Genomic DNA, 12,085 nt, shown 5'->3' with positions numbered 1-12,085 from the left:
GAATATGAAAGTAAGAATGGTAGGGCCTTACTAAAGATTAAAAAGAAAGAAAAGAAGATGATTTCCTGTTTACTTTGCCGACTCATTTGTGAAGAAGCAACAACAAGAAAAGGAAACACACTTGGAATATGAAAGGAAGAACAGATGTAAGGTATTCTAACGATTGTCTCCTACAAGAAAAAAGCCTCAATCATCAACTTTGCATAATCCTGAGACTGAGAACATGATCTTAGAAGGGAGGATTAACCCAGTTTTGATATCAAAACCGATGCTAAAAATTTACAATTATTATTGACAGTTACAGATACTACAAAGGGATGGCATTCTATCCGATGCATTGGATAATGATGCTAATCACTAATGTGGATGTCTCACATAAGCCATCTTCATCCTTCAGTCTAACCAGAAGCATCACTGCCAGGTGATGAAGATGGGTGTTCACAAATGAAGAGGAAAAAGATGGATCAGCTTTAGCCATTTACTCTCATCAATCTCTGCAGAGAATAAGAACACAGAAAAAGGAAGTCAAAATGCATGACCAAATCATCAAACTGAACAAAAGTGCTCAAAAGAAAAACTCTTAAGTAAAGAATCTAGCCAAAATTTTCTAGCAAAAGAAGTGGCAAAGCAGACTATTCATGAAAAAAACACTTAAAACAATGCTGAGAACTTCAGAAAAAAGCACCGACTCTCATGGTTCTAGTTTGTATCTTATAAACAATGAAATCCACTGGCAAGTAGAGTTTCTCTGGAGGATGGACTCTAATCACAGCATATAGGTCTAAGGTCCTGAACAACGAACATCAACAATAATACAAGATAGTGTGGGTCTAATCTTCAAACATTTCATTTTCATTCATATCTACCAGTATCACCATTTTAACTAGAATTCAGGTCATAAAAATTTTGATCTATCTGGCTGTCTAAAATTTCAAAAAGCCATAGAAGCACTGATTTCCGCAGCAAATCTTGTTATAAATTTTGTCTTATGGCCAAAACAGATGAAGATCTATTGTAATGACAGAACACCCTCAAATGTGCACATCCAATTCTAGCAATGTAGTGATGGTAAGTAATAGTACAACCTCCAAACATACTTCCTGCTCAAAGTTGTACTAGGTTTAGCAATATCTAATCTGGGCTTCTACCCAAGCACCAAAAATTACTCCTTGACACAACCATCAAAAGACTCAATAAAGTTCACAAAAGAATGATTTTTAACGAAAGAGTAGATTGCTTCCATACCTCATACATTTGCCTCAGCACCAATCCCTTAGCAATAGACCACAGACAGCTGTAGAGCGCTCAATCCCGAAAGATAACGCTGTCCGCGAGCTCAACCAGGGGGTCAAGACAGTCTGGCGAGAATTTCCGTGCAAAGAGGTACGAATACGTCGAATTAGACCTCCTCAACTCCTTGATTAGATCACTGGAGATCTCCAGTGGGCGGTAGGCGTGTGGATGGCCACCGACGCTATCAGTCCAGTTCACTCTGGTAAGGGTATAGTGAGAGCACCCCTCGGGGTCCTGCATCTCAAGGAGCGTTGGAAAGTAATGCTCCTCGGGGTAGCAAGAATCCTCTCTGGATTTGAGGCATGGCATCTTGAACTTCTTCCAGAGGCGGCGGTCTCTGACCACCATCGTGGCGTGCCGCCTTGCAAGGATGAAAAACTGAGATCCAACCCGGAACTGGTCGAACGACACTTCAGGAAGCATCGCATTGTCGCCACGAGCGATGTAGCGATCCCACAGCCCGGGTTCGCCAGCGAGGATCTCGATGAAGCTTCGGTATCGGTGGCGGAGGACCGCATCGCCATGGGCGGCCGGCGGAGCACCGGAGTCCGCAAGGACGGCGTCGTAGGTGAAGCGGAAGGAGTGGAGGGGGACGCAATGTTGGGAGAGGAGGGCGAAGAAAGCGTTAGCCGGGTCGTCAAGAAGCGCAGCGGCAAGGAGGCGGCGCGCCGCGGAGATGAGCGTCGGGGACGCTCGCTGCGTGGCCTTAGCCGGGATGAATCGCCCGCTGAAGGAGGGCGTCGGTACGAGCCGGAGGCGGGAGGAGGGATCGGCGTGGACATACACATTGAACAGCCGCTCGTGGCCGCGGAAGAACCGCTCCCAAAGGGGCGCGAACGAGAGGTCGGAGTTGGTGAGGAACATAAACGCAATCTTGGGCGGCGCCGCGGTGCGTCGGCGGATCCCACCGCCCCCGCCGGCGCCGGAGGAGGCGAGGGTGGTGCGGCGGAAGAGCGCGAGGTCGTCCATCTCGTCGCGATCGGGAATGCTCGGCAGCGTCTTCGGCGGCAGGATCCGCGGGGCCAAAACGAAGAGCACCGGCACCGAGACAAGCAGAAGGAACGAGATCACGAACGGCGACGAGAAAATCATCGTCCGCTCTCGATCCTGCTCCAAATTCAGACACGGAACCCTCATCCCAGCAAGCAAGGGAAAAGAGCAAAGATCAAACCTTTAGGGTTCTAAACAAGCATTTAGAGTGGGAAGCGATCCGGGATCGAAATCTTGGACGAAAAGACAAATGCGAGGCACCGACCGATTCGTCTCACTCCGAGTTCCTCCATCCCCGCATCAAAGTCGCACCTTGGCGCTTAGGATCGGAATAAGAAGACGAGATTTCGTCGGTCGAAGAGTAGAAGAAGAGTAGAGAGTGGATGGAGTGAAGAAGGGTGGAGGTTTCCCATCTCCCATAAATAATCCCTTTTTTTCTTTTCTTTAATCGAAATATATTATCTCATAAGAAAAAAATCTCCTTACGCCTTTGTCGATCACCCATGCATGTACCTACGACATCGATCCCAACAAGTGGGTCCCCCATTTAACAACTAGGTAGACGATGAGGTGGTGAGCATTAAATGGGTTAAGAGTAGCTACACATCAAATGGATTCGCGGAGCACGATAAGTTAATCGCATCCACATGCTTTGTAGATCTTAAGCCGAGCGGTCCACATCCTGCGCTGACCAATCAAGAAAAAGAAAAATAGAACAATCTCTTCATATTTATTGAGATGAGGACACGTGTGCACAAAGCAGGTGGGATGGCCGTGCTGCGTCTGTCCCGCGGCGGGAGCCGAGCTTTTGCGTTATTCTAATAAAGAAGGCCGAACAGAAGAAGTGTTTCCACTATTTTGTTGCCGTGTTGTGTTTTTTAGCTTACAGTACTGAGGTTCTGTGCAAGGATGCAAGAAATGTTTCGAGCTTTTTGTTGTGACACTGTTTTTGGCACTCCGGAGTTACCAACAGATGTGCCAAAGCAGATGAAAGCATCAGCACGGATTCATACAGAGAATGAAAGAAGAAGCTAAGACAAATAAAGCAGTGAGAAGAATAGGTGATGAGGACTCGTCAATCAATGGAAGCCACTGATCTCAGTGGCTGCATCTCTTGCTTGAGTAAGAAGTGAGGAAAGAATCACAACCACCGACACCACTCGCATTCTTTTTCAGGCACCAGAAGAGTTGGAGTGCAATGTGGTCTTCAGACGTCCTCCTCTCAAACAAAAGAGAAAACAAAGACAGTGGTGACTGCAGGAGCAATCAACTTTGCCATCAGTCAAAGAAGAGATGACAGAACACATTATGAAGATAGAATCAATTCTGCAACAGATGGATACACACAGATCGCTGCTAATATTTGGCCAACACCGAATGCATAAAACCTGCTCTGCTCTTGCATGTAACAGCAGGGATTAGAGAGTGAATTGTGAAGATGAAGCAGAGGTATGAGGTTGAAAAGTGATCAGAAAAGAAAGCATGAAGGATGATGATGAAGTATATGGGGTATAGATTTTTGTGTAAGCTGTCTCATCTCAGTTGTTCCAAAGCCAACATAAATTATGATTGCTAATTTCCGGTTTCAATTTAAATATTTGAATACCCAATTGTTCTAACTTTTTTTTTTGGTCATAATTCTCAAAAGGGCATTTTTAAATGACTAATTAAGGTTTCAACATTTCTATTTTGAGGATCAATGAAGAAGATTTACAACTATATAGATGTAAACATTTAACTTTTATGGGAATAAGAATATTAAACCTAAATTCAGAATCTAAATACAAAAATCTGCCCAACTTAAGGTTAGGAATTTGGAGTATTAATGTCTTATATGATTTGATCAAATCAAGTTTGGATATCATCAGTTCATATTTAAGATAATTTTGAACATAACTTAGGTATTCAATTGGATTTAGAGATAGACTTAGGTATCCTATTTAGGAGTAATTGTATATATATATATATAATTGTACTTAAGGAATGCACATTCATTTCATTTCCAGGCTGGATTATGTCTCGTACACGTGTTAGACGATGACGCGAAATCTAAAGTCGTTGCTTTCGGCAAGAGCAACATCTGATCCGTAGGGAGCTTTTCAACTTCCAATCGAATCCGTCGATCGTTGATCCGACGCTTACGATCTGCGCTAACGTTCACGGCTCTTCGCCTTCGGGAAGTTTCCTCTCGCCCTTCACATCTATCTCTCCCCCCTTTGCCGTCCCGCTGCTTCTCGATTCCGATCCCCCCCTTGTCGCGAACGCCGATTGCCTCCGCGTTCTCCTGTTCCCGGTGGATTACGGCTCCGCTGTGTAGATGTACGGATCGGCGCCCAAGGAGAACGTACACCAGGTTTGTGTTTCTTGATGCTACTTGTGATCCTGATTTGTTTCTCCGGATCAATGCTCTTGCCGCTGAATTGACATGTTATTTTTCTCCGGTTGTTGAATGATCGATGAATTTGGCTCGTTACGTAATCTGGTTTTGTCTGCGTCTTGACGAATCTACTGCGGTCTTCTCATGATTTTGTATTTGATTTGAATTGATCGGCAGATAATTTATTCCTTGCTGCGTACGCCTACAGATCAAAATTTCTGGTCAGAATTCATGGTGTTGATGAAGTATTTGTACTTTTGAGTGATCAGATCCGAGCTTTCTTGGCCTCGATATGGAATTTAGGTTTATGGATCTTTTTATGGCATTTCAACGAGTCGCATACCCTGATAAACCAAAAAGAGAGATAGAGAGAGCGAGAAAGAGAGAGAAAAACTGAAGGGTATAATTAGTTCCAAGATTATTTGGATAGAATTATTGGCAAGGAATTCAGAAATATAATAAGTACATTTTAATTGCCCTCGTGCGTGAAAAAATAGAAAAAAAATATTTTCTTGATTGCAGTGTTTGTTTTTGTTTTTGATAATAGTTTAGCCTAGTTGATGATAATGTATGCCTTTGGATATATTTACTCTTGAGTCATTTTGTTTGCTCGATTTGACTATAATTACCCTCGTGTGCAAAAAAAATAATATTTTTTTTTGCAAGAAACTATAATCATGGTGATCTCTCTCTCTCTCTCTCTCTCTCTCTCTCTCTCTCTATATATATATATATATATATATATAATAGTTTGGCCTAGTCGATGATAATGTATAGGATATATTTACTTTGAATCCTTTTGTGTGTTCGATGTGACTATAGAAAATATTTTCGTTTAATGCAGTGCCTATATTAAGGGATGATTTCTTCTATTTGCTTCCAGTCTGTGGGAATTGTTCAGTCTTTTCTTTTCTTATTTCATTATCAGCTTTTGTGGATTCTTCAAAGGTCGTGTCATCAGGATATAAGAACTTTTCATCGATAATTATTATGTTTTCTGCTTTTATTTGAGTCTGTTGGGTTGGCTTGTTTTTGCTGGGAGTTTAAGGTGGCAGGGTTCTTGTGTCAAGTGAACTTTCTTTTTGTGCTTCTAGCTTCTAGGAATCACTTATAGTTAGATTTTCTTTTGAACAGCTTTAAGATTATTTGAAACAGTTTTTGCTCAATAACAGAAGTCTAAGCTATCAAATTTGGAGTCTATTGCCTCACCTATACGTCTCCAGCTCCAATTCTCATCTTGTTCATATACATATCAAACAATGCTAATGATGAATTTTTTGTTCCATGGTCACGCAGAGTACTCATTATAGAACTGAAGATTATGATGAGTATGAAGAGGAATATGATGAATACGAGGAGGAAGCATCTGAATGTGATGGAGAAGATGAACAGGAAGCTCCAAAACCTACCAAGGAGGAACAAGAATTTCTCAGTGTGAGGGAACAACTAAAGGACAGAATTAGAACAAAACTGAAGAAACAAAATGCCAGGGCTCTAGGTCATTCATCTCAAACTCAGGACAAGAGAAGAACAACCACAAATGCTACGTGAGTAATGCCACATGTTCATCTGCATTCTCTCACTTTTGGTTTGTCTTTAGGAGCAACAAAGTGTTTTTTAATCAATTATAGCTGATCATCATATTCTCCTTTCCTTTTGTGTTTGTTCATATGAGTGGTTAAATTAATCCTTATTGGACAACTGAATTAGGCAGACCAATTCAAATTGACTTCTAGTTTTCCGATCTGCTCAAGACCACATCTATCAAATCCTTATAAAAATTGATCCATTTGGGGATTGGAGTAGTGATCATAACCCAGATCGTGCTTGGGTGATCTTAATAACCATGTTTGTATATTATAATGTCATCAAACATACTGTTCTGTCTACCCTGTATTCTCAATTAACAGCAAAAATGTTGATGCATTTACCATTATTGTTTGAGTTACACAATTGATTATAAATGGTTTAATATTTTGGTATCTTGTTAGAGATAAGTGAAAGGTCTGGAGAAATCATTATAGATAAATCCGAACACTTCTTTGTACACATCAGTTTCTTAATGACCTGGAACATTTGTTATAGTTGAACTTTCATCGATAAGGCTATGTCATTATATTATAGCTACAATTTGATGGATTCTTTTATATGATTTTTTCATGACATTCTATGTAAAACATCATAATCAGATTGGGTTATAAACCATATTGTCACGGACTTAGTTGGTTTTGCCTAAATCGTACGATACCCTTGCGTGTCCGTCCGCAAAAGTTAGCCTCCCCGAAACCTCCTGTGGCCCTTTAGGACCTACAAAAGAGAAAACGGATTAGAGAAAACGTCTTACTCGGGATCCACAAGCAAACATTTCAGAAAACATTTTATAACCAATGCAAATTACAAAAAGACTTCACAAGCTCTGAACGTTTGCACAACAAATGATAAAAAATGATCCACTACAGATCGAAATCTCCCACATGTCTCCACATGACATAACTTTTATTTACAAACCTAAAATGACCACCAAACACAACTAAATTAGGGTTGTTAAGTCTTCGACCGCCCCTCTATATGCTGTGTAAAGCATGAACAAGCCAAAAGGCACGGACATACATGAGCATTACATTAAACACTCTGTTTATAGTTTTGTCCGTGACAATATGTATGTGCCTATGCTCAAAATTTAGATTGGTTTTTAGTCAGATGCTTATGTGTAGGAACTTTATGTCTCAGCTATCACACAATCATTGATAACACTGTCATGCTGGATATGCAACTTCCTGGTGCTAGCTTTTGATGTACCAATTACCAATTATTAGAAAGATATTTATCTGGTCATTGTTTTATTATTAATCTATGTACCAATTGCCAAATACATGCTTACTGCCAGCTAGTTACTGCATCTTGCCATATGGCAGGCTTAGCTGGACCAGGAATTTGTATATCGTAATTTGCACTTCAATTATATCAGTGTTAACATCATAAATGAAACATCCATTGCGAGTTATCAATTATTATATTTCCAGCAACTGAACTCGGTGATATGTGATGAGATTTCTTTATTTTCATTTTCATGGTCTTCTATTTCTTTGTTAATTCATGTGCTTATTTTGCCCGTTCCAAGGATGCAATAAATATAGGTCTGGTCACTGTGGGCAGTGGACATATACCGAACAATATATGATTATTGGTTCTTATTTAGGTTGTGGGCATCATTCCTTAACCTTCAAATTTATTGTGTCTAACCATTTGTTTATTTTAAGGTCAGGTTCCCTGTTGAAGCTTTAGATGCAAGCAAACATATTGTTTTATGTAAATATTATATAACTAAACTTTTGCGCCTTAACTTAGTTATTCTAGGGAATCAACTCTTTTTTATGATTTTCAATGATTCTTTACTTATTATTTGTTTGCTGGATTGCAAGCTATTTCTATCATCTAAATACTACTTTCACAGATTTGGCTCCTTTTTCGGCCCTTCACAGCCTGTTATTGCTTCAAGAGTTATTGAAGAAAGCCGATCTATTCGAGAAACAAGACATGTTATGACAAACATGTCAAGTTCTGTAGCTGTAAGTATTGTGGCCATTGGTTTTATGTTTTGTCAGCTTTTCGTCTGAACTGCAAAGATTAAGATAATTTTCTTTTCAAAAAGAAGAAAAAGGAAAAAGAAAAAGATAATCCTAGTTTCTGCAGAAGAAAAGGGATGCCACAGCCTCAGCAAGTACTCTATTGACTCAACAGCATCACAAAAAGCCAGCTGTTGTAAATGAGGTGTAAATTATCTTGCCTTAACGTTGTTGCATTCTGTGATGATGTCATTATTTTGGTCTGATTTGTATGCTAAAGTAACTTCTGCAGATAAAGAATAAAGCACAAACACTAAAAGACATGCGGGATTATTCTTTTCTACTGTCTGATGATACGGATTTTCCTACTGCAAAAGAGCAGCCTGCAACCAGGAGTGTTTCTGCACCGAAGTCTGGTATGTTTGTCTTTTAAAATACAATTATTTAGAGATTGACTTGTATAGGTTTAAGCATTTTTGGTCATAGAGGAAGCTTATACAGGTTTCTGGTCCTGTGGAAGATGGCCGGTATGCTCAAACATCGCTGAAGAGCCAATTGCCAATGAACCAGCCTGCTAAATTGGTCTCTGTTGCCAATGGATTGAGGAACCCAGATTCAAGAAAACAGAATATTCAGAGCAATACTGGGTTTGCAAAGGAAGCTCCACTCAACCGACCACTGCCAGCTTCAACTGATTCTCAGAAAGTCTTGAGTGGTGCTGTTGGAAATGGTTCCAGCAAGCCCATGGGGACCAATCCCTCTCAGCGTATTGTCGGAAATGGTTCCAGCAAGCCTATGGGGACCAATCCCTCTCAGCGTGTTGTCGGAAATGGTTCCAGCAAGCCTATGGGGACCAATCCCTCTCAGCGTGTTGTTGGAAATGGTTCCAGCAAGCCTATGGGGACCAATCCCTCTCAGCGTGTTGTCGGAAATGGTTCCAGCAAGCCTATGGTGACTAATCCCTCTCAGCGTTTTGTCGGAAATGGTTCCAGCAAGCCTATGGTGACTAATCCCTCTCAGCATGTTGTCGGAAATGGTTCTAGTAGGCCTGTGGTGACTAATCCCTCTCAGCGTGTTGTCGGAAACGGTTCTAGTAGGCCTGTGGTAACCAATCCCTCTCAGCGTGTTGTCGGAAATGGTTCTAGTAGGTCTGTGGTAACTAATCCCTCTCAGCGTGTTGTCGGAAATGGTTCTAGTAGGCCTGTGGTGACTAATCCCTCTCAGCGTGTTGTCGGAAATGGTTCCAGTAGGCCTATGGTGACTAATCCCTCTCAGCGTGTTGTCGGAAATGGGTCCAGCAAGCCTATGGGGAATAGTTCTTCACAGCGGAAGGTCCCTATTCAGGCAGCAGGTGCAAATAAGCCACTCAGCAAGGTTGTAAATGATCCTTATTTGAAGAAGGATATTTCAGCTGCAAAGCCACATTCTTCTGCTCTGAAGCATTACCCAGAAAAGAAAAGATTAACTCAAGGACTAGATCAAGTGAAAACAACAGTGAAACAGTCGATGCCTCCCTCAAAATCTCAGGTCTGGATCTCTTTAGTTACTGTTACACTATAATAAATACATGCCAGAAGTGAAGGATAAAAGAATGACTGGTTACTAGACAAAACAGTGTGCTTACTATGCTTAAAACCTGATTGGTCATGTAATCAACTGTGCTCACTCTCTTGGCAATACATGTGTGCCTACATGTTTGTCGGGGTTAAGGATTTATTTCAGCACTAGTTTACACATAGCCTTTATGACTTCATTCCTGACATTGAATTCTAATTTGATGAAGCCTATTAAGCAAAGCTTTTCACATGGCAACCTTGACAATCGATTAAAGAGAAGACCTTCTGGAAGGAATTTGAGTGATGAGGAAGATGTTGATTATCGCAGCCTCATCAGGGGAATGTTCGGGTACATATTTCTAACACAAACTTTTAGATGCTTTCATTATTTCTTGCTGCAGGCTTTTGTCCTTGTTCTGAAGGTTGCAATTGTTCATTGGATATCACTATCTAGTTTAATAACCAATATTTATTTCTTCATAGAAGATAACTTCTGTAGATTTAAAATTGGATTTAGTATTAATTTGTCATGGTAGATAAACCTGCTAAATCTTATTTACAAATGAGAAACTTAGAAAGTACGACGTAAGTATCTCAAATTCCTGTTTATGGCTGAATTTTGCATATAATTGTTTGAAGGTGCCATCATAGCCTTTTGGTAAGATGTTGATAGTTGACAGCAAGATTTCGATATCAAAACCCATCCCCGCCTTGAATATCATTACTCATATTTCAAAATTTGACGGTTCCAACACAGTCTACGAGTAATAAATCATGGTAACAATACCATGTTCCGGAGGTTGGATCCTGCCTTAACAGAATATTAACTGTTCTTGCTAAACGAAAAGAAAAAAAGAAAGAGTATAAAAAAGGAACAATTTTGCTGTATGTTTTTACCATGGTATTAGTTGAGAAGCCCTTGAAGGTTTCTGGTCTATGATGTTAAAGTTCTTTGATCTTGTTATGCAGGTACAATCCTAATAAGTATGCAGGGATGGATGAGGACGACAGTGACATGGAAGTTGGTTTTGATGTAATACAGAAAGAAGAGCGAATTAGGTATAGCTAATTTTTTTAATCATCCTATTCTAGTCTTTGGGACCGTGGACCATCTTGAGCTAAACTTGCACAAAGAATCTGGTGATATTTTTCCCATTGGGTTTAGGGTTTAAAGATGCAGTGTCATTAGACTTGTTCATAATCTGAATCATAATTTGACTCACTTTTTAAATATCACTTTTCCCAATTTTTTCTTTTCATTTTCTGACTTTGTTGTCACCCATCTACAGTTCCAAGATTGCCAGGAAGGAGGACGAAGAGCAGCTTCGCCTCATCGAGGAAGAAGAGGAGCGCAAGAGACAGATGAGGAGACGAATGAAGAAGAAACCAAAACATTAGCCAAGTCGTCCGCAGGGTTGGAAATTTTCTTCCGGCTTTTCTTTTCGATGATTGCCAGAATACGAGTGCTCTGAAAGCAATGATACACGGAAAGAACAAAGGTCATTCTCTTCACTGTTCTTCTTTTGGATGCTAATTCTCATTCTTAGAAGATAGATCAGTTTTAAGGCTGACTCAATCATCATGTGTGATGCACCTGATTTTTTTTCCTTCTAATTGATTATTGTTTATAATCTTTGCTTATCTCTCCGTGTTCTTTGGGGTTTCTACATATTTATCTGACCAGTATGCATATGCATATGCATATGTATATGTAATTTGTTAATCTTTATTTAGATAAGTCAGGTTAACAATCCTTAAGTGTTAAGGAAAAATAAAATATTTTTATTATCATGAATGGTTTTTAAAGTATGTTACTATCAATTTAGAGTGTGTAATGTGTCAGAAATCAGACAATATTTAGAGAGGCAAATACGATATGTAATTCTCGTGCCAAGCAAAAAAGAGAGGCATCAAAGGCGTCATTCGATTCGAAGGACACCAAAAGATTGAAGTCAGACCATTTAATGTTTGATTTGACGAGCAGCGTGACGGTCAACAATATCGGTCTATGATACGGCCGAACCCACTCCTCCCACCTTGAGCAATTCCATTCCATTCTGGTCTTTTCTTGGTTGGGAGAACATCAGGTCGACTATTTCGATCGATCGGTTCGTGGAGTTCTCAAGTTCAGTCGGATCGTGATAATTCGAGTCAGCAACGAGTAAACAGGTAGGGGAATTTGTTGGAAGACATGGATGGACGAGCAGCCTACACCGAAATCGAAGGTGGATTCCACTATGGACTTTGTGAGGAGTCCTCTTAGGTCAGATTACGTCCACCTCTTCCTTTCTTCGTCCTTTTTT

General features: G+C 40.4%; 2 protein-coding genes across 4 annotated transcripts; one reads left to right on the top strand and one right to left on the bottom strand.

The window, feature by feature from the left end:
* Positions 1-171: 171 nt before the first annotated feature.
* On the bottom strand, positions 172-2,683 carry LOC135677115 (glycosyltransferase BC10-like). Of its 2 annotated transcripts, XM_065189046.1 has the most exons (3): positions 2,465-2,683; positions 1,246-2,400; positions 172-494 (listed from the first exon to the last, which is right to left on the bottom strand). In XM_065189046.1, exon 2 carries the CDS (start codon positions 2,383-2,385, stop codon positions 1,306-1,308), a length of 1,080 nt encoding a protein of 359 aa, XP_065045118.1. In that variant the 5' UTR covers positions 2,386-2,400; positions 2,465-2,683; the 3' UTR covers positions 172-494; positions 1,246-1,305. The 2 variants fall into 2 exon arrangements, with proteins under 2 accessions (XP_065045118.1, XP_065045117.1); XM_065189045.1 differs by having other exon boundaries at positions 1,246-2,683.
* Positions 2,684-4,477: 1,794 nt separating this feature from the next.
* LOC135677114 (uncharacterized) lies at positions 4,478-11,423 on the top strand. 2 transcript variants are annotated; one of them, XM_065189044.1, is made up of 9 exons: positions 4,478-4,636; positions 5,957-6,207; positions 8,115-8,229; positions 8,354-8,431; positions 8,519-8,642; positions 8,747-9,753; positions 10,010-10,131; positions 10,752-10,841; positions 11,072-11,423. In XM_065189044.1, the coding sequence occupies exons 1-9, from the start codon at positions 4,601-4,603 to the stop codon at positions 11,178-11,180; spliced, it is 1,932 nt and encodes a 643-aa protein (XP_065045116.1). In that variant the 5' UTR covers positions 4,478-4,600; the 3' UTR covers positions 11,181-11,423. The 2 variants fall into 2 exon arrangements, with proteins under 2 accessions (XP_065045116.1, XP_065045115.1); XM_065189043.1 differs by having other exon boundaries at positions 8,345-8,431.
* Positions 11,424-12,085: the final 662 nt, after the last annotated feature.

Source organism: Musa acuminata, chromosome BXJ1-6 (genome assembly GCF_036884655.1).
Source record: "Musa acuminata AAA Group cultivar baxijiao chromosome BXJ1-6, Cavendish_Baxijiao_AAA, whole genome shotgun sequence".
Classification (NCBI taxonomy): Eukaryota; Viridiplantae; Streptophyta; class Magnoliopsida; order Zingiberales; family Musaceae; genus Musa; species Musa acuminata.
Note: the sequence above shows the minus strand (reverse complement) of the source record. Positions and strands in the feature narration are given on the sequence as shown.